Here is a 27,249-nt window from a genome sequence, read left to right as displayed (position 1 = left end):
TCGGAACTACTCGGGCTGTGAATCAGGTTTTCATCCCTGTCAGACGTGTTTTGTTTATTATTTTAGTACATTTTTCACGCTGTTTGTGATGTCGATTGAAGGAGTTAAACTCATTATGCATTTCCTAAAAAGCATCAATAACTTAATGCATTAGCACATTTATTTGTTTTAAAATGGCTGGTGGCAATTTTCGTTTCACAGGTAATTAATTCTTCCAGTATTAAAAATCGTTAAATATTGTGTTGGAAGCTTGCAGAGTTTCAACCTCTTCCAGCCAGAGAAAGGCCGTTTCTCCGTCCGTGGTTCTCTTTAAAGTCCTAACACAGTAAGTGATAATACTTATATATTTTAAAATTATTTTATTATTTTATATGTGTGTTGTATAAGCTGTTTGTGTACAAATAGGACATAAATTTCTGGTTGGTTAGTATATTACAAGCGTACCAATATACCATAGATATTAAAAAAAAATTGGTTGAGAATACGGAAATAGTGTATCAAATACTAGGATTTGCTAAATAGTTTTGAGAGTGAGACTCTGTGATGAAATAAAACCTTTGGAATTTTATATACATTTAAATGAAAAGCCACGAATTTTACAATTTATCAGCTCTGAATCCCTGTTTTCTTAGCACTTTAAAAATAAATGTCTTTAGGATAGTTCCTAAACTGTTTATGAAGAAATTAATATTCTAAACAGTAACAACATAAATGATATTTTTCAACAAAATAAGCCCTCCAGTTTTATTTTAATAGTGAATGACATATTGTAAAAAATAAAAAAAACTTGTCTATAAGACACATTCTACAATATTGGTGTGTAAAAAGTGGGGCTATTCTGCATCATGCATTAAAGTTTATCACTTGATCCTGATGGCTGGATAGTGTATATATACCTATTAATTCTGTAGTACATGATGTTTACTGTTTTAATTAAGTACATTGAAAGATTCAAAAAAAAAACTCGAAAATCACAATACACACAAATTATGTCAGGTCTTGTGATAAATTTTTCCTTAGTATTCAACTTACGATCATAATTCATTGTTAAATCATAAGTTTTTGTTATGGCCAGGATATTTTGACGTACTAAATTTAAACAGTATCATGTACCACGTGATCAATGTGTGCAGGATCATGCCCTCAGGTTCAAGGGATAAACTTGCAAGCGTGATGCAGAACTTTTACTGCTGCAATGGAGTAACATAAAAGTGAGATCTGAGCAATGTCAATATAATCCGCGCAGGTCTGCGTTGACATGCATGCCATTGTAGATACTCCATTCTGTGCAATCTGTCTTAGTTTGTGATGTGTGTCTGCTTCCATGTTGTATAACGTGCTTAAAAGGGTAATTAATGGTGCCCCGTTGCTAACCTAGTCTTCTCATTTAAATGACATGAGGACTTGTGCTACCCTTGCCTTCTGGGTCAATAACAGAGGACCATTGCTACCCTTTGTTTTGTGGGTGAGTGGTAGGATACAGCCACAGGAAATGTTAAACGTAGTGGCTCATTGAAAAGGAGATAAATTAATCAACACATTTTTTTTCTTCTAATATTAAAAAAAAAACATTATTTTATTCTTCATTTTTGTATCAAATCTATAATTTGGCTGTATGTGCATTTACATGGTGGATTTTAGTGTGGTACTAAAACATACAGGTTGATCAGTTGTGTGACATTACATTTTTTTCCCCCAATGATGTACTATACTCACGGTGCACCATATATTTTTTCCCCAACAAATGCTGTGCGTTAGCCTTGTGAATATTGTATTCATAGTAACTTTGAAATAGGTGAGTTTTCTCCCCTGGGTAGATTTTTGGAGAAAAACTACGTATTGCAGTTGTTAACATAATGCAACTTAAAAAAAATTTCCATAGAAACTCAGTTGAGTTCCTTAATAAATATAATTGGATAAAGGGAGAAGAAATGAAGTATTATGAATAACTAAAAAATTAAAAATCACTTCAAATTCTTTAACGTAAAGATTATTGCAACCTATTGTTATTATACGTCCTAAGAGTAGTACCGAAAACTTTTGAATTTGGAAATAACTTTGATGATGAGGTGCTGCTATTCTGCAAAGCTATGGAAAAACCCTAGATACAACTTTTGAGTTCTTGCATAGGTGTTTTGTGGGTACAAGAAGCAAAATAAAATTACTTTTATAATAACAAAATTAACTTACGTGATGACATTTGAAATTTATTGCCCTGCAATACATATCTTTTCAAAAATCTTGAAAACAATTTGTGAATTTTTAATCACAATGACAGAAAATTTTTTTCTTCCCCTTTTTAATGTCTAAGTATACAGCACCCAATAAACATAACAAGTCTTAATGTCTCTCCCTCTCATTTTGTATATGTATAAGTTAAATGAATTAAACAATTTTTTACTGTTACATGATGCACTTAATAGAATCTTAATCTTCTATAGATAAGCCTGCAACTGCAGTCTAGTTTCAACAAACCTTTAATAAGATGACCAAATTAGTTGCTGTGCAAGGATTCCTCTTTTTCTATTCACCCTGAGAAGAGGAACGTGTTTCACAGAGAAGGGAAAATATCTGCCCCTCTGGTTAGGAAGAACATTAATTGTCAGAACATAAAATTCTTTTCCTATTGCTGGGTCACAGAAATGTGAAATTTATTGTGCAAGTGATAAAATGAAAAAAAGTGAAACAAAAGCAACTAGGTACATTACACAAGTATAGTATCCACAATTTTTGGTTTTATTTTTTGATTTAAAACTTAAGAATTATACTCTGTTCACAATAAGGTGAGACTTTCCTGACAGCTCATTATTTTCACCAGACTAGCTTATAATGTATAACATTTATTTTGCAAGTTTTATGGCTGTGCAGGAATCAATTTTTTAGTTGAAAATATTTTTTGCCAGGGAAAAAATTATGTCCCGCGAGAATGGGACTGGATCTGCAAAAGAATTAGTGGAACATGCAGTGCTTTTTGTTTCTATATAATAAAGATACTTCCTGAAATATCCTTCACAAAATTAAGGCTTTTGGGTAGTTTAAAAATAGTTATAAGTTTTGATGTGATTGTAAAATTTAAGTCTCGTTTTGCAAGGAAAACTTTGAAGGAAGATATAGCCTAACTAGAATATGCTAAGCAAATAACAGCTGAAAAGTTAAGTAATTGGTTGCAATTAATTTACATCTGTTCCTTCAGAATAGTAAAATGTTTGGAGTAAGATTTAAAACAGAATGTACATTGAGAACTTTTGATTGAATTTTAAAATGATTTAGCGCTAATAATTAAAACTTTTTCATTTAATTGTTTCTTTTATCCTGTGAAAATTAATTATTTGGAATATTATGTACTGTCTAACACTTGTGATTTTTTTTAAAATTAAAATGTAGGTAATTAGTAGAAGTTTTAACTTACTTTCTTTTTTATTTGTCCAGTGTATGTGTGCTTGGGTATTATTATTTGCCAATTTCTTATCTCACTCCATTAGAGAGGATATTTGTAATAAAAGAAGGAAAAATTAAGGAAAAAGTATGCACTTCTTTTTAATGTAGTATATTATGCCAATTTTCACATTCCCACTGTCATTTGATATGTATAAATTAATAGAATAAATAAAATAAAATGTTTCCCTTTCCAACTAATCAGAACCTTTTGTTTAGGTTAGTTAAATAATTAAGAAAAAAGTTTCATCAAAATACTTTTAGTAGCTCTTGCTTTTGCCGGAAAACAACAAAAGAAAAACCAAATAATGAGATTTTGAGTAATGTAAATATCTGCCTTCTAATATATTTTTCATAAATCCATTCAGTGAATTATCAGATGACCCTAAATGACAACGTTATAATTCCTTAATATTTAGCACGAACTATGTCCTTTGACGTAAACACAACATAATTGAAACCAATTTTAAACTTAATTATTAAACAAGTAACCTGTCTATGTAAAAACTTAAATTGTTTTAAACTTTCTCAGCTCACACTTACTTTGTCTTTTGCATGCGATCACCTATTAACTACAAAGATAGTCATTATTTGGTAATTAAAAATATTTTATTCCTGAATCTTTAGTCTTTTTTTAATGATTTTTAACATCCGTAGGCTACAGTGCACAATTTGGCATTTTAATTATATATATAGCACACATGATAATGCACCAACAATACCAAAGGTTTGCAAGAGATGTAAGTGAAACGGTTAGCGCCATGAACATCAGTAACCCAAAAAAATCTTGAAAACTTCAGGAATTTTTTTTTCTGCATGACATAAGGAAAAAAAATATTATTGATCCCAAAATGTTTAATGAATTTCAGGATCCCGCAAAGCCCTATAACTTTTATAAGAACATCCAGCCGCCCAAGTCTTGTTTGCTAAAGCACCTGCCAAAAATGTTTGAACTTAATTGAACAGAGTGCAGTAAATCTTTACATGTTTGGTTTTTCTCCAGTGCCTATGTGCTTGTGTGCAGCACAGACATTACTTTTATTTTTGCTCCTAGTGACATGAGTCGACCCTTTTTTTTGTTAGGTCGACAGGAGAAGATAATTGCCCGAGTTGTCACACTAGCATTGCCGGTGGCAGTTACAATGCTGATCGCCGCACTGAAAATTGTGCTGACAGCTCTAAGTCATTCATTACATTTTTACTGGTTGTCTTCGCAGTAAAAACACAGCTAGCCAGACACCGCAGCTGTTATTTATGGCCCCAAACAATGACTGTAAAACCTGCCTTTAACATATTCTGTTCTGAAAAAAATCTTTGGAATCTTTTAATTATTTTTATGTTGCTGAAATGAAGAAAATAAGACTTTGAGTCAACTTTTCTTTGATTGGTATTTAGCCAAATTTTTTAGGTCTTGAAATTGTGCTTTGTTTAACATCTCAAATAATTATGTCAATTTGTAGTGAATGTTAATAAAGATAGAATAGAAAATTTATTCACTTTTTACTTTTTTGTTTTCCAGGTTGATTTCTGGCCTCGGACCATCCGTGGGATGTCGTAATCTACTTAGTTGTGTTCACAGCTTTTCAAATGAAGTTTCAGGGTTTCAGAAACTACACATTCAGTTAGTAGTCTTCCAACAGGTAATTAATAAAAATAATACATGGTAAGTACTGTACTTAATGTATTTGAACAAACTGTACGTGTAACTCTGGTTTAGCAGCCCAACAACTGGGTGCAAGTTTTTTTTTGTTGTTGTTTGATTGCAACAGTGGCACAAAATGGGTCTTGTAGCAGACGAAAATTAACATTGACCAATAACCTGTGTTCAGAATTTTTCTTTCAGTCGCTAGGAAGGCAAGTTCACTTTTACATCTTCTTCTGCGAAGACTTTTTCACTCCAACTGGCCATGCACAATCAATTCTTTGTATGTTAAACTGTCTCTGATTTAAATTGCACAAGCAAAATGTTGAGTAAAATAAAACTTTTTAGGAGATAAAATCCATGCTTGTGTGGAATAATATTTGGCACTAAAGATGATGTGATTTGCTAACTGCTGTAAGTCAACACGTCTGCATTGTTCAGTTTTACAGTAGCTGCAAAAATAAGTTTTCAACCTTTAAGATAAAAATTTATTTAAATACTACTTATCTTTGAATTGCTATACTTGCTCTGTGTGCACTTGTTAAACATTTATGTGAATTCCGTTGAAAAAAAGTATGATTGTTGGAATGGGGACGAGTTGCCTTCCTGAAGTTAGAAATCCATATTTTAATTGAACATCAAGAAGTCACCTTGGATTAATGGGAAGATGCAAGGAAATAATGTTGGCTACTATGGCAAATACTCATTTACATTCAACACTTAATTTATGTAAAAGCCTGGAATAATTTTCAGTCTTTAAGCTGTGTGCCACTTCTTTTAACATAAAATAAATTTGCTGTGATTGTTAATGTTGTTGCAATAAAATATTTTTTTGCAACCATTGTAGAATTAAAATGATCATTTTGCAGCCTTAAAATTGTTTGCATCAATTAACTATCATCCTAATTATTTTTGACTAAATACAAATTGTTTCTAACATACAGCTATACAAAAAACCTTAAAATTTTAAAACTTGCAAATACATTTGAGAACGTAAGTAATGCAACTGAAAAACACGATTAAAGATGTCCTTTCTGGGTGAGTGCCTAACGTTGCTGCTTGTAGAAAATGTTTACTTGGTTTCAGAACTGACATTATGAGTGAGCAAAAGTATGCTCTTTTGAAGAAATATGACTCAAACTTAAGAAATATAAAATCCTTGTATCAATTTTACTTTGATTACCAAAAATGTTAAGCAGTTTTGTAATACCAGCTTTGTTGAAAACTAATATAAATGATATTGGTAAGTTGCTAGATGCTTGATTTGAGTCCAAACATGTTCCCATGCTAAGCAAAAAATAAAATACAAAAATCTCCCACTAATCCAGACTAAATGGGACCGGACCCTACCCAGATCACTGAAAGTCAGTATTAAACGGGATTTGCCTTAAAATGCATGTAATGCAAGTTTTGGATAGGTAAAACTATCAAAATCAATGTTTTATTTTTAGTTTTCTTCGTATATACAATTTTTCCTTCATCTTAAATTTATTTTTAATACTACTGTGTATTAGGGTGTCCCTTAAATATAGTAATTTCATATTTTTTGATACAAACCCCTTAAATCTTTCATAATCACCCAATGTACTCTAAAAAAAAAAAATATTAGCCCTTTTTAAGAACATTAACCTGTGCTGACTTGCGATATAAACTTGTTCATACAAGTCATGCGAATACTGCGCTGTGACCTGTAACCAAATATTGTAATACAACAATATGGGAAACTCTGGCCAATTATGATCGGCGAAGCGCGAGATAATTTACTGCATTGCTTTCAAGCTATTTTCACTCCACGCTGCTAGATGCCATTACTCTCATGCACTTAAAACACATTAAAAAAACGTAGTTACACTCCATACCACCAGGTTCGCTGACATCACTTTTCTCGCTACAATATTTGCTGTAACTACGTGTTTTATTTGTCTCTTTTGCGTGATTTTTGAATTATAATTATGCTTTTGCTCTTAGCATAAAAATGTCTATTGAATTATTCAGTGATAAACAAAGTATTTTTCTTATCATTCTGTCTAGCCATCAAATATAGGTATATGGTACAAAATTACAGTCTAATCGACAAGTACTCTCTGTCTTGTCATATAATAATCGCGAAGTCAAGCTGACTGTTGGTGAAAGCGCTAATTTTGTGATTATATTTTGGGAATAAGCAAGAATTCCCATGAAGGCATTTCCTAACAGTGTGAAGAAACTCGTTGATTTATATCATGCTTGGAGAGACAAAAAAAAAAAAATTGTAAGAAAACTCGGGAGCCTTTCAAGAACGTGGAAATAATTTTAAAAAAGATATGGATAACTTAATTGATATTGCACATGCTGATGCTTTTGAAAGAATGAGAATAGAGGAAGACACAGCATTTTTAAAGAAACAGAGAGAACCTGGTCAACGGGGTTTCTTGGTTTGTGTAGAGAGAAAGTTGGCGGACACATTTTCATGAAGAGGAAAGAAATATAAGATAGAGAGTGATTGGCTGTTGCATCTACTATTGCACATAACTTGGAACGTCCACAAGATTCCGATGAAGACGAGATACTAAGCCCTGAAGTCAGCTTTGCTGGAGGTTCTCTGCCCTGAAAAAAGTTTGAAAAGAGGTAGAAAGAATCTGATAACACCTAAGCTTGTCGCAGCTGTAGATTGATGCCAACTAAGCATAAGAGACTCTGTTTACATTCTTCATGCCGTCGTAGAAGCGCTCGGTCTAAGCAATGATGATTTCCCCATTAACAAAGCCTTGATCCAGTGAATTTGTATTCAGACGAGAAAATCCAGGGCTGAAGCTATAAAAATGACTTCTAGAACTTCATGCTTGACAGTCCATTGGGATGGAAAACTCCTACCAGGCTTGGATGTGCGAAATTCAAAAGAAGAACTTTTGCCAATTATTGCTTCGTTTGATAACAGAGAACAGCTTCTTGCAGTACCAAAGCTCAAGAGTTCTGCTGGTGAACATCAAGCCAAAGCTGTCTCAGCTGCCCTCTATGACTGGAATCTTAATGGCAAGGTACAAATAACGTGCTGCGATACAACATCATCGAATACTGGCCACTTCAATAGGGCCTGTGCTCTTTTGGAACGGTCTTCAGAAAGAAAATTGTTACTTTTTGCTCACGTTTATGAGTTGGTACTAAAAACTGTATTCAAAACCAAGATAAAGTAAGTCACTAAAAGCCCAGACATTCCGCTCTTCAAAAAAATGAGATACAATTGGAAAAATATTGATTCAAATGACGTTGAGCTATTACTTGATTTCTTAAAAAAACATGTTGCTGAGACAAACATTACATCTTTGTTAATGTTTTATAAGGCTGAACTGGACAAAATGTTTGTAAGAGATGATTATCATGAATGTGTAGAACTATGTGTAATGTTTTTAGGAGAAGATTCAGAGAAGAATATAAAATTCAAGCCCTCTGGAGCTATGCATCAGGTTCGATGGATGGCGAGAGTGATTTACTTATTAAAGATATGTTTGCTTCGGTCTCAACTTAGAATGACTGTGAAGGATAAAAAGGCCCTACGAGATGTTTGGTTGTTTATTGTCACATTGTATGTAAAACCTTGACTTGAATGGACAGTGACGATTAAACACCTAACCAAGATTTGTGCTCCTTGAAGACGTTAGAAGACCACTAAAAAGTTGACAGAATGATTTCTAAGGCTTCTATAAGTAAGTTTAGCCACCACCTGTGGCATTTATGTGAAGAGACAGTCGTTTTATCACTCTTTGACAATGAAGGTTGACATGGTCGGGGGTATTGTTAATGAGATGTACGAGTTTACTGGGCGCCACCGTGTCAAGGGGCACGGACCCGGCGGAGACTCTAGCCTCAGGGCGTGACGTCGCCCGTGTGAGGACGTGACTCGACCCCCTTGCTGCAGTTCTCGGCGTCACCTGAACCTGGCCCGATCTCAGCGCCGGGCACGCTCTGATGATTAGATGGGTGGGTTCTTAGGGCGTCCCACACGCCAGACGTCGAGGAGGCAAACACGTGATCCGGCACTGAGATTACACGCACGTGGTAGAACTGAGCTGAACTGCCGGGAAGAACATGGCCGCCGGGTAGCCTCAACAAAAGCCTCTCGCGCCATCTTTTCCAGGTCCGTGGCGCTCTATCCCCACACTACACACGCGGTGGGAGGTTTGAATGCCGTGGCTGGAGGGGAAGGTGGGAGGGTACTGGCGTATCGGGCTCGGAGGCGTTGCCTCGGACGATGTCAAGGTGAAAATGATTGGCAAACGCTATATCCCATCGAAGGAAGAAATGTCCTAAACATTGTTCGGTTAGCTGAACTTTTTTGTGATCTTTTAATATTTTTTTATAACTAACCTGTTTTGTTTCAGATAAAACGCTGGCTGATTTTGTATCGGAAAAGAGCAAACAATTTATTTCTCGACTTCAAATCGACGACAGTTTTCTTTATGACGAGGTATCTTCTTGGGATAATAATACCACTTTTATGGAAGCTAAACGAAGAATAAGTCTTTTGAAGGTTGTAAGCAACACTGCTGAAAGGGCTGTCAAATTAATGCAAAATTTTTACAGCTGACGAAGAGCAGAGCAATTCCTTATGCGCTGTGTCCAAGAACATAAAAGTTTGTATCCGGACTATAAAAAAAGAACCCTGAAGAGAAGTTACCCTGCCTAATTGTTGTTATTTTATGTGTTTTAATTATAAAGATTTCTCTTATTTCATTTTGTCTTTCATTTACTTAATAAAATGCATTTTTAACAATTTTATAGGAGAACAAAATTTTAGGACGAAACACGATTTTGGCAAATCTTTGGGGCTTAGTTGGCACTGGTTGTAAAAATGCTAGAAAGATAAAATTTCATATTTGAGTACGATTTAGCATTTATAAAAAAATAAATAAAGAGGGTATGCATTTCAAAATTTGAAGGAAAAAAAGAAGAAAAATGTCCTTATATAAAGGATGACCTCCTGCATACATAGACCTATGTTTTTAACTTATTAAGTGATGGATTAATTGGAGTAGTCTAGATCCCGATACCACAATAATATTAATGTCGTCATCAGCATCGTGGTGCCGACGTCATTACCACCTCTATATTCTTGCAAATATGGGGGTTTTGGGTGGGGAGCATTCACATGCTTGTTTCACTTAAAATAAGTTTCTCTTTTAAACTTACTTTCGGGTATCATATTCTATACAACAGCCGGATTAACAAAAAGTATTTTCCATCTGGAGCAACTGGATGTCCGAAATAGCGGGGTCTGGATTGGTGGGACTCTCCCTTACTTCTCAATATCTTTATGTGTGTGTTTTTTTTTAACTGTAAAAGTACATTTAAGTACAAAATTTAAACCCTTTGGTATAAATGTTGATGGTGCTTCACAGATGTTGGCATGAAACTAGCGAGGTCACCACATTCCAAAGAACATGGAGAAAAGAATTGAAGAAGGAGGTTCGTTTTCCCACTTCCTGCTGGATGACCCCTTGGAGTATGAGTCTCAAGGTTGCCATAAGATGTGTCGCCTCTGTGCGTGCCTCGTTCAGGAGATAAAAGTCATCAACATCTTTGATCATACTGAGAAGAACTTGGTTATGAAGATTAACAGGTTTCTTGCAGACAAGGTGGGAACTAGTTTGAATTGTTTCTCTATCTTTTCCTAATGTACTATATGGGTCCAACCATATATATCTATCTATATATATATATATATATATATATATATATATATATATATACACATACATACATACACACACACACACACACACACACACACACACACATATATATATATATATATATATATATATATATATATATATATATATATATATATATATATATATATATATATATATATATATATATATATATATATATATATATATATATATATATATATAAAGGTTTATATTTGCAGTGGTGTTCAATCTGTTCAATAAATATTTATATCAAAAAATGTGTTGAAAATATCTACCTTTTAAATCTTTTTCTACTTTGTTCTTTAAATATTAAAAATATTCAATAATATATTCTAAAAAATACTACATTTTGGAGAAAAAAAAATTCTATGGACTAGTATGTGTCCAGATTCTGTAACAGTATTTATTAATGACATCATTAATGTGGTGTCACTTCATTATCACGCCTAATATATTTTGGGATAAGTGCAGTAATGTGAGGGTTTTGGGCAGAACAAATTTATATGCTTATTTTTCACAAAATAAGAATTTTCTTAAGAAAATTAAATTTTTGTTATTGTATGGTTTATTAGAATCATACCTATTCTAGTATCCAACACAATTTGGAAAATATATTTCTTACTGTATCATATTGTAAACGGGAATCTGAAACATTTTTACTGTATTTTTATTTTTTATATTCTATATATAAACCCGCAGTAGTTTGTTCTAGGAAAACAGATAACTACTCAAATTAGTGTATAGAATTTTTTTTTTTTCTTTCATAAAAGTGCATGTAAATAAAAATAGTTGGTTTCCAAGTACGTATTGAATTATGCTTGTTGACCACCATTTGAATCAAGACATTTCTTCTGTTAAAATAAATTCTTGGTATTAATTATATGTCTAAATACATTTAAGTAACATTTATAGAAATGCTTAAATAACATTTTGAGAATAAACATTCCAAACCAATTAATGGGTTCCATTGTTTACAAAATAGGAATTGGGCATAACATTTTCAATTTTGAAATTTTGAAATTTTTTGAAACAGTATGTTTCTCTATATTTAGTAGTTTTTAGTTTACTTATAGTGACCAAGTTATTGTTTGAGATATTACAAGGTCAATCTTTTTTTTTTGATCACTTTCATGGTATCCATAGATTTTGTTTGGTTAAAATTTTGTGTTTCAAAAAGTCTTAAAAGTTTAAGTTGTCAGTTAGATTGTTTATTAATTATGTATTGTTTTTTTTTTTAAAGTTTTTATTATGCTTTTACTTATTGGTTACACAACACTGCTTTTCAATGTTTGTGTTGGAATAGGCTTCTGGACAGTTTTGAACATTTCTCTGGTGACACAGTAACATTAAGAAATCCTGCCAGTCTGTAGGCAATGGTGCCTTTATGAAATTCTTTGTCTTCTGCCAAAGTTATTTTTGGTTTTTTGCTTTTAATTCTAAGAATTGTTTTAAAACGTATTTATGGACATACGCCATTGCTGGTTTTACTGCATGTCGTAGAGATACCACAAGAATGTACGAGAAAGATCATCAACATTTAGAAAACTCTTTCATTTTATCGAAAAATAAACTTCAGAGTGCGAAAAGACTAACCATAAAATTAAAAAAAAATTTCTCTCTCCTATCTACTGCATTTAAGTCTTAGGAATGGTTACATTGTAGAGTCAGGCCTGGCCTAGGCAGTCTTGACGTAATAATTTTCCTTACAATGTAGGCACAGGTAATACTTCTGAGTTACAAAATAACCATGTTATTGATATAGAAGCTGTGTTTAATGTATAAGGTTAAAGAAGCATAAACGCTACATACTTTTAAACTAACAAAAAAATTATTTAACATGTTAACATAATTGCCAACTCTGTTTACTAAATGCATGTCTGCCAACTGTAACACTTGAAACGCTAACCGTGTCTTGCCGCTGGTGCAAGGTAAACTTTCCCAGAAAGCTCCTGGCCTTTCTCACCAGGGCAGCTTGCTTGCGTATTGGAGAATTATAAACAACGTTCGGGAGACAAATCCAATGGCTTATGCCCCAAGCCGAGACGTTTGTGGGATTTCGTATGGCTGCGATCAGAAGCGAGCGAGCTGAAAAATTGGGCGTTGGTGATATTTATGCGTAATATAAATGACCATTTTTAATGGGCCGAAGTATTTATGCAATAAAGGTAATAAATAGCTATTAAGAAAAGGATAAGCTATTGTTTTTTGATTAGTCACATTAATTCATTGCATCCTGTTCAGTGTTACGCAGGTACCATTGCCACTGTTTGGATACAGAAAAAAAAATTTATGTGGCTTGAAAAGAGCGCTACCTTCAATTTATGACAGCTTTACTTCAAATTATGTTCTAATTATTTGGCGTTACTTCAAAAACTACACAAACCATTCTGCATTACTTCAAGGGGGGGGGGGGGGGGAGTGTTGTATGTATATTACTTATCATATTGCTAACAAGTAGCCCAAAAAATTTTTTAGATGTATTTTTTTATTTACATGTTTCATTATAATATTAAATTTTGGGTAATGTAAAATATACACTCAAGGCACACATGAATAAACTTGACCAACTGAAAATTGAGACACCACCTATACATAATTAATTTACATGTTTCCTATTATAATTATTTAAAAAAAAAAATATTCAAACATGCATTCTTTTAATACTTTGAACAATTGTGTATTTTTAACAGTTTTTATGCATCCAAGTATATATTTTTTTAAACTAATTTTATTTTTAAAACTTTTTTCTTAATGGGTTTAGATGTTTTTTTTATGTCTGTGTCCATTGTTTTTTTTTGTTCCTAGTACTTTGTATTGATATTTTCATAAGTACATGTTTGTATTGTTTTTTTTTTATTTGTCGTGAACACACTTGCAATCTTTGGAAACGAGTGTTGGTGTGCATGTTACAAATTATAATTAATTAAATAAAAAAATATATATATTTGGTACAGTAGAACAGGATTGTTTGTGTTTGCCTTAAGAAATAAAATAACCACTGCCAGAGAGAAAAGTCTGGTCTTGCAGTCCCCATACTCCTGCTGTGGTCAGCCAGGATAGCAATCTGGTTGGTTGTGGTTCTAGTTATATGTTTTTTGCTGCTTGAAAGCAGCTTTTTCTATTTTATTTATTCTTTTTTTTTTAATTTATTGTATTGGTAAGTCTACTATAAAGTAAAAACTTTGTCTTATTTTTAGATGTTATCATTACACATTAGTTTTATTTGTCTATTAATATGTACTTGCATTACATACTTTATATAGCCTATAAATTTTTTCATACTAAGTTAAATTTAAGCTTACAGTTAGTAACACCACACATATTGTCCATTCCTTATGAAGAATTCACAGGGAATGTTTATGTGTTAGTGAGACAGGATGATAAGTGTAATGCTCACTGATGATTCTAGTGTAGTATCACCTCTAAGTGGAAGGCTCTAAACTAGCGTGCAGTCGCCCATTCATGGATAGGACAGCTAAGGTATTCACGCAGAAATCATTACATCATATGGCGAAGAAATGAAAAATAAAAGTGTGTTTCAAGAATCTGTACTAGGTGTTTCATGTCTAAAAATTACTCTGAAATGCGTATGTTGTAACCATTTTCACCCTCTTAAAAGTACAGTAAAAAAAAAACTACTCATCTGCCTTCAGCGTATTTCTGAATGCTTTTCATAAACAGTCACTACTCTGATATCTTGAGCAGTTTTCAAATCCGTTGGTGTCTTCTGAAGCTCTGTTCACCATACGTGTGTCTGGATAGGTGGGCTCTTAAGCCATTTAGTTGTCAAGTGCATTGTTATTTTTGAGTAATTGTTTCCATTTCTCTGTAAACTGTGGAATGATGGTGTGCACTTGTACTAGGTGTATCCAGAAGACGGCTTACCGCCCGATGTGTGCAAGGGGTGTGTCGCAAAACTGAACTATTGTGACAAAACCATTTCGTCATTCATCATTGCAGACAGGAAACTACGGGACTTGTTTGAAGTTGACGAAAAGAGCAACATTTTGACGGAGATTCCAGTTGTTGTTGATATGGTAATTCTTATCTGTGTTTGTGTGTGTGTGTATGTGGGCATTTGTGTGGGTGTGTATATGGTAGTTTTTCTTTATAGTATATTTTAAAAATAATAAGCCCCAACAATTTGTTAAGTGGCAACTAAGAATGAAAGATAAACAAACATTTAAATTTTTAAATTTTTTTTTAACTTTGGCGTATGTTAAAACACTAATTGTCTATTTTATCTAAACCACAAGTAATTTCATTGGCCGATCAGAGGAAAACTTCATAACTTATTTGATTTTTTTTTTTTTTCAAAATAAACTTATCAACCTATTCCTGATTTACTTTAGTGAATTTATTCTTAATAATTGTCTTTTGTGCAGGAGCAAGATAGTGAGAGTCAAGATTTTGAAACAGCAGATCAGCAGAAGTTTGATGATGCAAGTGTGAATGATGACACTAATGACTCATTTGCCAGAGAACTTAATGAACCTACGTAAGTTGAACTGATGTATTATTTTTTTATGAATATGATAACCACTGTTTGAAGTTATTAGACTATAAATGGTTACAAAATTTCTAAAGTCTTTCACCAAGGCTTGTGTAAAGTGCTATTAAATTTGTGTTTTAAACAAGGATTATACTAAAATGATTTTCACCAATATGATAAAAAGAAGAAACAATATGGAAAGGCAGAGGAAAAATTAAAATTTTTCATTATACAGTAAAAGCACTTTAATCTGGCATGTTCAGGACTACGCCCATGCTGGATAAGCAATTTCACTGGACCATAGAACGTCAAAATAGTTTTAACTCTAATACCAACAATAATAATGTGCATAGTTATTGTGCATGCGATACATAGGCCTAGTAAAAATTATAAATAAATACATCTAGTGAGTCTGCTAATATGTCAACTCAAACACCAAGGGAAAGAAAGGTGCAGGTTCAGAGTAAAGGAGCCATTATGCTACAATGTCACGTGCAACTACCTTCAATTACAGCTTGCGGCATGAGTATCGTTACATGAGTTATTCCAAACCACAGTGACTTCAGATTTAAAACTTGGGCATATAAATCCGAATAGCAACATTTAAACCCTTACAATGAATCATTGTTGACTATCAAAAATTTGATCAATCAATTATCATGCTACTTCTTCCATTTTTAATAAAATTTCTAAGGCTTAAATCACCCCAAGAATTCTGGATGTGACTGGCTCGACAAATACCAGATTACAGTATGTGCCGAACCAAGGAATGCCAGTTTAAAAAGCGGCTACTGTACTTCTGTGTATTTATATAATTAACGAATGGTGTATTGTGTTTTAATAAAACTCCACAAATGTGTACATTAAGAAAAAGTTTCAAAGTAAAAATAAACACCCTAAGTACTATTTAACTCTAGAGTTGCTTGGCTTCTGGGTTGTAGCCGCGTCAAAAGGCGAAGATATCGCCGACGTTTAGATCGAAGTTGCAGTTGCCATCATCAGGGAGCAGTTAACCTGCTGAGGTTATTGCAAGTTCTCCTGCCTTTCAATACTCTCGCCTGAGAGGGGAGTGTTTCCCGATTGGCTGCCAGCAATAATCTCAGTAGGTAACTGCTCCCTGATGATGGCAACTGCAACGTTGACCAAAACGTCTGTGGCATCTTCACCTCCGACGCGGCTACAACCCAGAAGCCAAGCAACTTCAGATAATGGCCGCGCCTGCAATCGTTGTTTAACTTTATATAAAAACTGAAGTTAAACACTACTACTTTCAGTTTTTCCTATGAAATCTGTCATGATGACTGCCCACTATAAAACAAATGGGATTCAGTCAGCTCTCTGTCCTAAGACCTTTGGAAAAGCAATCCTCTTGAATTAACTTTTTTTTTTTGCATCAAACTATTATAGTTGGCTAAATTGTATCACACTAAGGTGCTACCTTCTAGGGCACTAAGTATAGTTACAGTTCTCTCTGGAAGACAGTGATGCTGATTTGCATGTCTCATCTGAATAAACAAGTTTTGTGTCATTAACAACGGCTATGATGGAATGACTATTCTTTGTGTGTACTGCATTCCTAAAGATCTGTCAAAATGTAGAGATAATGTGAGACAGACAACACATGTTCCTGAAAGGTTGGCAGTGCCGGTCAATAGAAAACATGTTCAAGTCTGCTGAAAGTTTCAATAGAAGTGTATTGATAGTATGTGAAACTGGGATTGTATGAAAGTATGGAAAATTTTATCTATGAAATCAGAGTAGTGCCTTTAAAAATTTGTGATTGCACTTACATGTAAAGGATAATAAATTGCAATACACCTATCCCTCACTTAGCACGACTAAATTGTTCCTAAAAATGCTTGTGTTATTGAAAATTGCGTATTCTGAAGCATTAGTTTCCATAAATAGCAAGGCTAATTTATTTAATGTGTTCCAAAATTGTGTAGGAAAATATACTTAACGTAATATAAATGCGTTGAATAACACTTAAATATAAATATGTCACACCATTTATCTATACATATATACCTCTCATCGCACTTTGTATGAATAATACAACACCGCGTAACGTGAGATATGTGGTTATGTACTTTATCAAAGTGCTTATTCGCATATCACCACCTGGTTCACACGAATCCTGTCAGGCCAATGATTATTTTTTTCATTGCAACATTCATTTAACAACCTTTTCCACGTGAATCAACTGTTCATTTCTGTTCCGGTATCTAATGTCAAATATATTCCCGCTATTATAACCAACAGCATCAGACCTATATAAACGTTTGTTAAGAGTCCTTATTTTGAACGATTGTGCGCACAGTTGACTCGCTTAAAACTAATGTGCGACCAACATAAGCGTGGCCTTCGTGATAATCTGCGTGCCGTAATACTTATAATTTTGTCTCAAATACTTGGAACACGATGCATTATGAGTGATTAAGCACGTACAGTTACCAGCAGCTGAATGGGCAGACGTTGCTTTTGTTTGAGTGAATTCCCTGCCACTGGCTAGACTGAGTTCACAGCCTGGTTTGTAGCCAGGCGACAACAGTACGGAAGGCAGCATACGCGCGGACGTAAAAATAATTTGGCTTTTACACTCCATAGCCGCAATTTAACTTGCCATAGCTGATGTTTGTTCAACAGCCTATAGCATAGACAGACCTGCACGCGTATCTCTTGCCCATTGTTTGGCTTACTGTATCCCACGGCACATCTGTTGTTTACAGAAGTTGAAACAGATTTTGTGGCATCGTGCTTGACATTTTTTTATTTTTGCCTGCAGAGATTTCATGCTAACTGAAATTTACAGACGTGCTATTCAAGACTGGGGCAGTAAAATTCACATCGCGCTAAATGAATCCGCACAATCTGAAGACGTGCTAAGTGAGGGATAGGTGTACTAAAAATGCAGCAAGAATTAGGCTAATTGTTCTTTTAACAAATTACTGGTCGATGTCACAATCCATTGCATATCTGTAGTCTGTGCAGCACTGGTTTTGTTACAGGTGTTCACCACGTGAAACTAACTTCGATAATGATCTTACACAGTCCGAAACCAAATATCTCCCTTCAGTTGGTTCTTCCCATTGTGAGATGTACGTCACTGATTACCTTCAAGAGCATGGCGACAGCTCGGCATATCAGGATGTGACCATTAAGAACGAAATTTTTGTTGATCAGATTCATGGTCTCGGGGGAGGCAATTTCGGAGAGGATAGGGATACTTCTGTGATAAAGTACGATGGTTGCAATGATGATGCTAATGATGATTCGCTTGATTTCATAGAAAAAGAAGACTGTGATGAGTATCTAATTGAAGAGGCAGTACGAGTTAACGGAGTGTTGGAAGTTGCTTATGTTGATAATGAAGGAGAAGACTCTCTAGATTTGCAAACAGAGCAAGTCGAAGACAAATTCATCGACAATGATGTAGATTCCAATGATTTTGCATCGGAATTCGAAGAAGTCGCCGGGAATGAATCATTCAGCAGCAGTTCTGCGCAGAAACAGTTTGAAACGCAGTTTGTGATGTGCGAGTTGTGCGGGAAAACGTTGGCCGACGCCCGCAAACTGAAGAGTCACATGATGAAGACGCACTCCAACGACAAGGCGAGAGTGTGCTCCGTTTGCGGGAAGGTGTTCAAGAACCACTCCAACATGCGCAGGCACATGGTGATACACACGGAGAAGAGCTTCACGTGCGCCACCTGCGGGCGGGCCTTCTACAACAAGCCCCTGTTGGCGCAGCACATGCTGAGCCACTCCCGGGAGCGGCCCTTCAAGTGCGACATATGCGGCGTCGCCTACAACCGGCACAGCAACATGCTGCAGCACAGGAAGCTGGTGCACGCCAACGGCAAGGACCGGCGGCTGTTCGCCTACCAGTGCAGCAAGTGCGGCCGGAGGCTTCGCTCGGAGCTGACCTACAAGGCCCACCTCGCCAAGCACAACGGCGGGATCACCATCTTCCAGTGCGAGACCTGCGGCAAGCAGTACAAGACGCTGGAGCTCTACCGCGTCCACCTGCGCGTCCACACGGGCGAGCGTCCCTTCATGTGCGAGGTGTGCGGGAAGTCGTTCCGCGGCGCGTACACCTTGAAGCAGCACTCCTGGCAGCACCGCGACGACTGCCGCTACTCCTGCCCGTACTGCGGCCGTCAGTTCAAGCAACTCTACACGCTCATTGTCCACAAGAGAACTCACACGGGTGAAAAACCATTCGCGTGTCCCATTTGCGGTCGGTGTTTCTCTCAAAAGAACGACATGAAGAAACATACTAAGACACATGACTCGACAAGAGTATCCAAAAGAACAGTACCTAGTGAAGCAGTTTATTTGTCTTAGTGTTGTATTTCCACACAATATTTTTAAACTTTTATTGTTTAAAATTAAATCCAATAAATTCATGCATTCAGCATTGAATTGGTCTTAGGAGAATGTTTTGTAAATAGCTAGTAGTGACCGTAGTGTATGTACTAAATACGATATTTGTTGTCTTTTTTTTTTTTTTACCAACAGTCAATCATTTGTTCTTGTTACCATCTGAAGAGAGTAAATGTTTGAAAAAAATATATATAATTCTTTTAATAGGAAAATGTAAACTAAATATTTATAGAAAGTACCGTACTTCAATATTGAAAATGTTTTTATATCATTAAAAAGTTCTTTATCTTGTAAATTTCTTTTGTTTTGGTGTACTTTAGGAATAGCACAAGCCATCACAGTAATGTTGTTGTAGCTGATTTTGCCACCATTTTTATATTGTCTTGCATGCAGCATATATGTAATACTAACGTGCACATTATACACACTGTGTGTTGAGAGTTTGTTGTGAATATGCACAGACACGAAAGCTGGAAACACAAAGACAATAGTATGATGTATCACTTTTATAATTACTTTTGTTTTTGAAGTGATACAACTAGTTAACAAATAATTAGATAAATTTTTAGGTTTTTTGTAATTTGTGTATATATGTTACATCATAGTTAATTCCTCAGGTTTTTTTACAACATAAATTTAGCAATCACAGTGTTACAGTTATTATCTACATATAAAAATAAATTTTATGTAAAATTCACTATACATTGATATGTAAAAACCATCCATTAGACAATTATTGCTTTAGGTGATGAGTTACTTGTTGTATGTTGTTAGGTTGACAATGAATATGGAAATATAGTGCCCATAAATTTGAAATTTCTCAATTTATACTTGGATAAATACACTTCTGGTGTTATGTATTGAGTATTGTGTTTATGTTAAACACATGATGATGTTAAAAATAACATTTTCATCTTTTCTCCCATTGCTCTTTTATGTAAAATACTGGGAATAACTTATTCACTTGCAAACTTATTTTTTTTTTTGTATAATAATTTTATTATTCCTACTAATGTATCTGTTTAGTTGTCACTATTCTTTGCTATTTTACAATACATTTGTCACTGTTTTCCAACTGCATATATGATTAGAGAAATCTGAGAAGTACTTAAATATTGCATACATTACAAATCCATGTTTATATTTTTGATGATTTGAAATTGTAGGTTGCATGTTCCAAATTGAAACAAAGTATTTGTGCAAAATACTTGCATTACAATACAGGATAATTGAGAATGATTGCCAAGATTTAAACTTTCATTTTTAAAGAAGTATTTAATAGATAGATACATACATACATGTGGCACATGGAAGGATTCAAAAATTTGTATTCAGGAGGTTTTTCACGTGGATGTAAACATTGTAACGGACAAGACATTTCAGTTCAACATACCAAAATTAGAGAGGTATAAGTTTTTTGGAAAATTATTTTTGGGAAATACAGTAGAACCCCGATTTTGCGAACACGGATTTAACGAAAACAGCGATTTAACGTAAAGGTTTTCAGGAACCATCAAAAAAACACCAATTTATTAAAATAATAATATAGATTTCCAAAAAATGAAAGTAAATTGTAATGGAATCTTATTAAAAAATACCCTTTGTGGTGTCAGTAATAGAATGGAGGTATGTACTATTTATTAATATGTGCCTTTGCATCATCTGTCCAAACACGAAAAAATAAAAAAAAATTGTTCAAATTGTTTAAAAACTCCGGGCGCTGTAACTGAATTGCGTAGGTGCGTGCCATTGCGAGCGCCTGGATAGATAGATTATCCCCGACACATGACGTCATGAAGGGTTTCTTTGTCTGCATCCCCCTCCCCCTTCCATATCGCTGGCTTGATTAACCACGTTATCTTCCAATCACGCCCGCATAGTAACAGTGCTAGCCAATAATCACACGTTTCCAAATATTCCCTTGCCCATCCTCCAGGTTTTTTTCAACTTGTGACCACATCACACCAATACGCCTTATCATTATTCTCAGAAAGAGCTTTGTGCGCTGTGTTTAGTTTTTGGAATACATTTTTTATAAGTGCTGTTCTGACTTCGATTTTTTGCTTTTCTTCTTGGATTTTGACTACAGATTGCGATTGGAATTGATTACACTGCCTGTTGACGACCTGCTTAGCTTTTTTATTGGTACATGACTTTATTTACTGTTTTTGGATATCGGATTTGTTACGTTTTTTTGACGATTCGTTTATGTTACTGGTATTAGAACTGGACAAAACTGGGACACGGGCGGTGGAGCTTTTATTTTTTTTCCGCTAAGCTCGCGTCTATTGGCTGGCTGCTGATGGAAGGTCATAAGTCTGGGCGGAGCATTGAGTGAGTTATACTGCGCATGTGCAGCTCAGCCGGCGGCTATGCCGCGCCGTAACAACAGCTGACCGAGTACAATTAATTACGTTTCTCCGCGTACGGCGCACTATGGACGGTAAATTTGCGGCCTTTTTATTTTACTATGACGCAATGTGTATGTAGCTGGTATTTGTTATGAACGCAACTGTATTTTAATAAACTTTAACGTAATTCTTAAACTTTTCATATTTTTTTTGCCTAATATTTCATGGTTTCTGAAAATCTGTACGTACGACTGAGGTGTACGCTCGAACGAGCGAGATAAAAAACGTTTAAAATGGAAAGTTGACAAAGCACAAGATATCGGCGTCGACCCTGTCTACGATATGGAAACGTAGGGACGCGATTATGAGTGCGGAGGTCATTGAAAATCGGTAAATCGGATTTAACGAAACATCGATTTAGAGTAAACATTTTCGGTAACCATAGCACTTCGTTAAATCGGGGTTCTACTGTCTCTCTCTCTCTCTCTCTCTCTCTCTCTCTCTCTCTCTCTCTCTCTCTCTCTATATATATATATATATATATATATATATATATATATATATATATAACAGAAGTATTAACAAAATTATACTCTCACAAAAACAATTAAATTTTATTGACTTTTTTTATACAAACAGTAGTAAATACATTTGGAACATATGGATATTTTTTACAACATAATGGCTCACTTAACGTTGAATTCCTATGTCAAGCCAGGCACACAATTCTTAATTTCCTGTTCCAATACTTTGTTGAATCTGGCTTTCCTCTTCCTTTCATCACATTGCATAGAAAAGTGTCACATGATTGAAGAAAAATTGGTGAGCTACACTTGAAAAGAATTGGAACAAGGTTTTTAATTTTTGCAAACCTGGTTCAAAATACTGTGTTTTAGCGCATAATCATTGCATCGTTATTTTAGGGTGTCAAAATTTGAAAAACAATTCTCGCATAAAAGTTGCATGAGGTTTTTGGTCTCGTAGTTAGATTCTGAGCGCTTTGTGCGAGTAGAAAACATGACAGAATAAAGCACTGTGCAACAGAAATTGGTTTTCAAGTTGCTGTCAGGCAGTTTGGTAGTTATAATGCGAAAATACAGTTATTACAATTCCAGTAAAACTCATACCTGCACAGCAATTTCCCGTCATATGTTTTTTTTCCCCATTTAAGATGTTGCCCATAAACTTCTTTTCCGTATAAAGCAATGTATTTTAAAGTTGATTTATGTTATTCGTTTGAATATTAGAGCTTACTTATTTAATTAACAGAAATACAAAGTAGTCCAATTTGTAAATTTTCTTGTAAAGACCTTTTCAAATGTTATAACCTTTATCTGTGCGCCTTTGTCGCAGCTGTCTACTGCATAATAAAATGTAAATGTAGCCAGCGCTAGTTGGCATCATTCATGTTTCGTTACGTTCATGCCCGTATAGAGTGCGCGCACGTAGTTGAATTTCGATATCAGTAGCTCTTGCATGCAACATGCGCGCTCTGTCTAGGGAGCGTTCAAGTATTACGTAACGAATTTGGGGGGAGGGGGGGTCTTGTAAAATGTTACGATGCGTTACAGGGGAGGGTTTTACCTACGCGTTACGTCATATATATATATATATTTTAAACCATTCAGAACGGTTGCGTAGAGACAGATTCTTTCACACATTTTTTAAACCTTTTTTTTTCTCCTCAAAATTTAAAATGGCATGATAACTTAATTTTTTTTTACCTTCACAAAATTGCTCTGCTTGCTTTACAGGATTAGAGAATGTTTTTTTTTTAACTCCAAACGTAAAGCAAAAATATATATATATATATTTATCAACAGCTGTGATAGCTTTCTCGTCACTCCAGTAAAGTAGTTAAAACAAAAAATACCGCTATTCGGATGGTTTCGTTATACTTCGGTTGTCAACGTAGACTCCAATCGCCATATTAGAAATTATATAGGTATTGATATTCAAAATACACAGTTTTCTATGTGTGAGATTTTCTCTCATCACAACAGTAATGTTGTGGTACGAAAGACGATTGGTCTGAAGGGTTAATAAAAAAACTAGTGAATTAAAATCTCCCAAGTTGGCAACCCTTTTCGTTTATTTTTTACGGGGGATTCCCGATTGAATTGTTCGTATTTTGTTCTCCCAAGATGGCAACCCTTTTCGTTTATGTGCTCCAAGCACTTGACCGACTGTATGAAAATTGACAACTACGATGTTTCGGCGGAATATAGAAACCCTGAAGATAGCTTGCAGGATCCAGCAGAACCTAATATGGCGTGGTATAGCGCTCACGTCCGTGAATCGCAATATTTCTTGCAAGTTATTAAATGCGCGGATGAATCCAGCTGTTCCCGCTTGAGGAGTGCATTAAAATCTGTCTTTCCAGAAACTTTCCTGCCGCCACCCTGCCCAATCCTTCAAACCACAAACAAGCTCGTGGTACCTAGTCAGATAGACAAAGGATCATGCAAGTTTTCGCCACTTCTTGTGAGGTTGTCTGTTGATCTGTCGCCTCCTCTAGACGGGTTTAGCAGATGCCTTACAATTTCTTTTGCCCATCGGTACAATCCGACCTAAAGAACCGAGTATGTTCAACCTGTGGGATTTATTTTACATCCCACAAGAGTGTGCAAATGCACAATCGTTTCATGCATGGCAAGACTGCCCAAGACCTTCATGAAAGTCGAGTACGGCCACAGCGACTTGCTGCAAGAAGGGCAAATGAGCTTCTCTGCATTGTGAGTCGCTGTGAAACATCGTCTGAAAATGCCGATTGGCTCGACGAAGACGAAGTTGATGCAAGCGGGTTAACAATTCCGGAACCCTCTTCGTCTGCTCTCCGGATGCCAGTAATGAAAGAATCTGAGTGACTGGCAAGCCCATGGGCAGAGGAGCAGTAAAACTCCAATTGAATTGTTTTTTTTTTTTTTACAATCTACTTATTTTAATTATGGCTAATTTTATTTTAAATGTTTTTCGTTTTCGTTCGATCGTATTCTTAAATACGATTATATTTTGACAAATATGTTTTATTTCAGTTAGTTTTATGTTTGTAATTGCATTGCCAAAAGTAAAAATAATTATTAGAAATAAAATTTGTTATTTGATTTTAATAGCTTTATTAGTAAAACGCTAAAATAGGAGAATGCGTGAGAAGAACAATGGTGGATAAAGCAAAAAGTGTGTAAGGACAGAGCCAAGTCAGGAAAACGACGTAATTTAATGCACGATTGCTAAATGTATGATTGAGTAGTAAAAATTTATTAGGACAAAAAACATTATAAAGCTCTTGCTTTTAAAAACAAGACATTTCAAATGTTAATAAATAACATTAAAGCGATTAAAACAATAACAAAGGTATTTTAGTGACTTATTCCGGTACGTTACGCCACATAATTGTGACTTTAGGTAAAAATGGTCACTTCGGGTTACGTAACGTTTTACTAGGGAGGGGGGGGGGGCGGGGTGTACAGAAAAACGTTACGGCGTGTTACATTGTGGTGAGGGGGGGGGGGGGGTCAAAAATATCAAAAAATTGCGTTACGTAATACTTGAACGCTCCCCTAGTGCCGAGTAAACTACATTTGATAGTAGGCTCCCTTTCGTGGTTCTTGTGTACTATGACTATGACGATAGGCATACGTTAGTTCCAGCTCATGGTTTTTCGTTTTTATGTTTGATTTTGAATACCGTCAAGACATCACCGGAGCTAAAATGAAGTCCTTATCGAAGTGTTCTAAGCCAAGTTTCAAACATTAAACTAATGTCACAGGGCCTTGCAAGTCCTTCATGTGCACATCGACCTGAGTGCTACTGTATGTTTGTCGGGAACACGGAACCGGCGGAGACTCCTTAACAAGGTGGTGACGTCGCCTGTGTGCGGACGAGACACAAAAATACTTTCTTGTAAACCACCTCAATCTCGCCAGACCTGGTCCGCTCTTGAGCATCGGACACGCTTACATGAAGAGTGTGCTCTTGGAGGCATTCCACACGTCTGATGCTAGAAGTCGATCACGATAAAGAACTTGACACGTCTCACTGTTAACGTGATGCGTTTGCATGGTTAGTACACACAGTTTACACGTCTCAATAACTGTATGCACGAATCTGTATAGTTTGTGGTTGGTCACCCTTGTGGTAGACAAGTTCCTCACACAGTAGTTTCAGAGAGATTGCTGCTCAGGGGTGTGTATCGAAATGTCCGAGTCCACCTGAGTACAATATAATTAATGAGTTTATTTAATTAAAGGTTGTTTGCAGCTGAAAAGGAACAGCCCATGGGAAGTAATAATTTTTTTTTTTTAATATTTTAACATATTTATGGGAACATCACACCGCTCCTAGCTGCAATCACTCATCACTCACACCCTCCTGCAGGCCAATGGCGTGCTATCTCGACGCTGGCACACGTCACGTTGCACGCGCGGATAGAGCAGAGGAGGTTTATGGGTGAAGAGGGAGGTGACTGCACATTGGGATCAAGTGGGCGTTAACTCTGGACAATGTCGAAACCTTGATGAATCTTTAAAGATGCAATTTACGTACATCCATTAAAAACTTTTTCATAATAGCTAGGGAAAAAATTATACCGAGAATTGCGATGAAACTAATATGTAATAGCGAAAAGCATGTAAATACACTGTGACACTGAAATTCAAGTTAATACACCATAGAGTACCGAAATGCAATCTATATCATGAAATTAATCAGCATTTTCAATCAAAACTTGACTCAATGAAAAAATACCTAATGTATTTAAATATTAAATTCAATGAAAGGGTTTTATGTAGCATGACATAGGTACCACTATTTAATAAGAAAAAAATTGGGAAAAAGTTTGTATTTTAATTGTGCAATGTTATTAGCAACTCATTTTTACATTACACAAAATTACTTAAGTCTTATTTTTTTTTTGTTCTAAAAAGTTAGACATGCTTATTACAAATCATATTAAGAAAGTGCAACATGTAACAGTTTATATGACACTATTTTGAATAAATTAGTACTATGGAACATTTTGTATATTTGTTCAATAATATGCTATAATTTTTTTTAAACAGAAATCTCCTGTCTTAAAAAAAACATTGGCCTGAAAATAAAACCAGAAAATCCTTTCTCTAATAATAACTGAATCCTGGCAATCATTTACGAACTGTTTTGACACCTTTTGATGCAGAATGTAGTTGTTTTTTTTTGTTGTGAATATTTGATTTTACATACTGGACATCATGTTGAACAGTGTTGTTAACA

General features: G+C 35.0%; 1 protein-coding gene across 2 annotated transcripts; it reads left to right on the top strand.

The window, feature by feature from the left end:
* The first annotated feature begins 19 nt into the window (after window positions 1-19).
* LOC134538328 (zinc finger protein 892-like) lies at window positions 20-22,509 on the top strand. 2 transcript variants are annotated; one of them, XM_063379547.1, is made up of 6 exons: window positions 20-325; window positions 4,955-5,075; window positions 10,453-10,689; window positions 14,634-14,807; window positions 15,156-15,268; window positions 18,271-22,509. In XM_063379547.1, the coding sequence occupies exons 3-6, from the start codon at window positions 10,495-10,497 to the stop codon at window positions 19,607-19,609; spliced, it is 1,821 nt and encodes a 606-aa protein (XP_063235617.1). In that variant the 5' UTR covers window positions 20-325; window positions 4,955-5,075; window positions 10,453-10,494; the 3' UTR covers window positions 19,610-22,509. The 2 variants fall into 2 exon arrangements, with proteins under 2 accessions (XP_063235617.1, XP_063235618.1); XM_063379548.1 differs by having other exon boundaries at window positions 39-201.
* Window positions 22,510-27,249: the final 4,740 nt, after the last annotated feature.

The sequence above is a fragment of the Bacillus rossius genome, chromosome 13 (genome assembly GCF_032445375.1).
Source record: "Bacillus rossius redtenbacheri isolate Brsri chromosome 13, Brsri_v3, whole genome shotgun sequence".
NCBI lineage: Eukaryota > Metazoa > Arthropoda > Insecta > Phasmatodea > Bacillidae > Bacillus > Bacillus rossius.
Note: the sequence above shows the minus strand (reverse complement) of the source record. Positions and strands in the feature narration are given on the sequence as shown.

Bases quoted from the DNA above. Each gene is read 5' to 3' on its own strand.
- LOC134538328 (XM_063379547.1), top strand. From the start codon at position 10,495: ATGGAGAAAAGAATTGAAGAAGGAGGTTCGTTTTCCCACTTCCTGCTG. The intron at 14,808-15,155 runs GTAATTCTTATC...TCTTTTGTGCAG, and splicing joins TTCCAGTTGTTGTTGATATG to GAGCAAGATAGTGAGAGTCA. The intron at 15,269-18,270 runs GTAAGTTGAACT...GTTTTGTTACAG, and splicing joins AGAGAACTTAATGAACCTAC to GTGTTCACCACGTGAAACTA.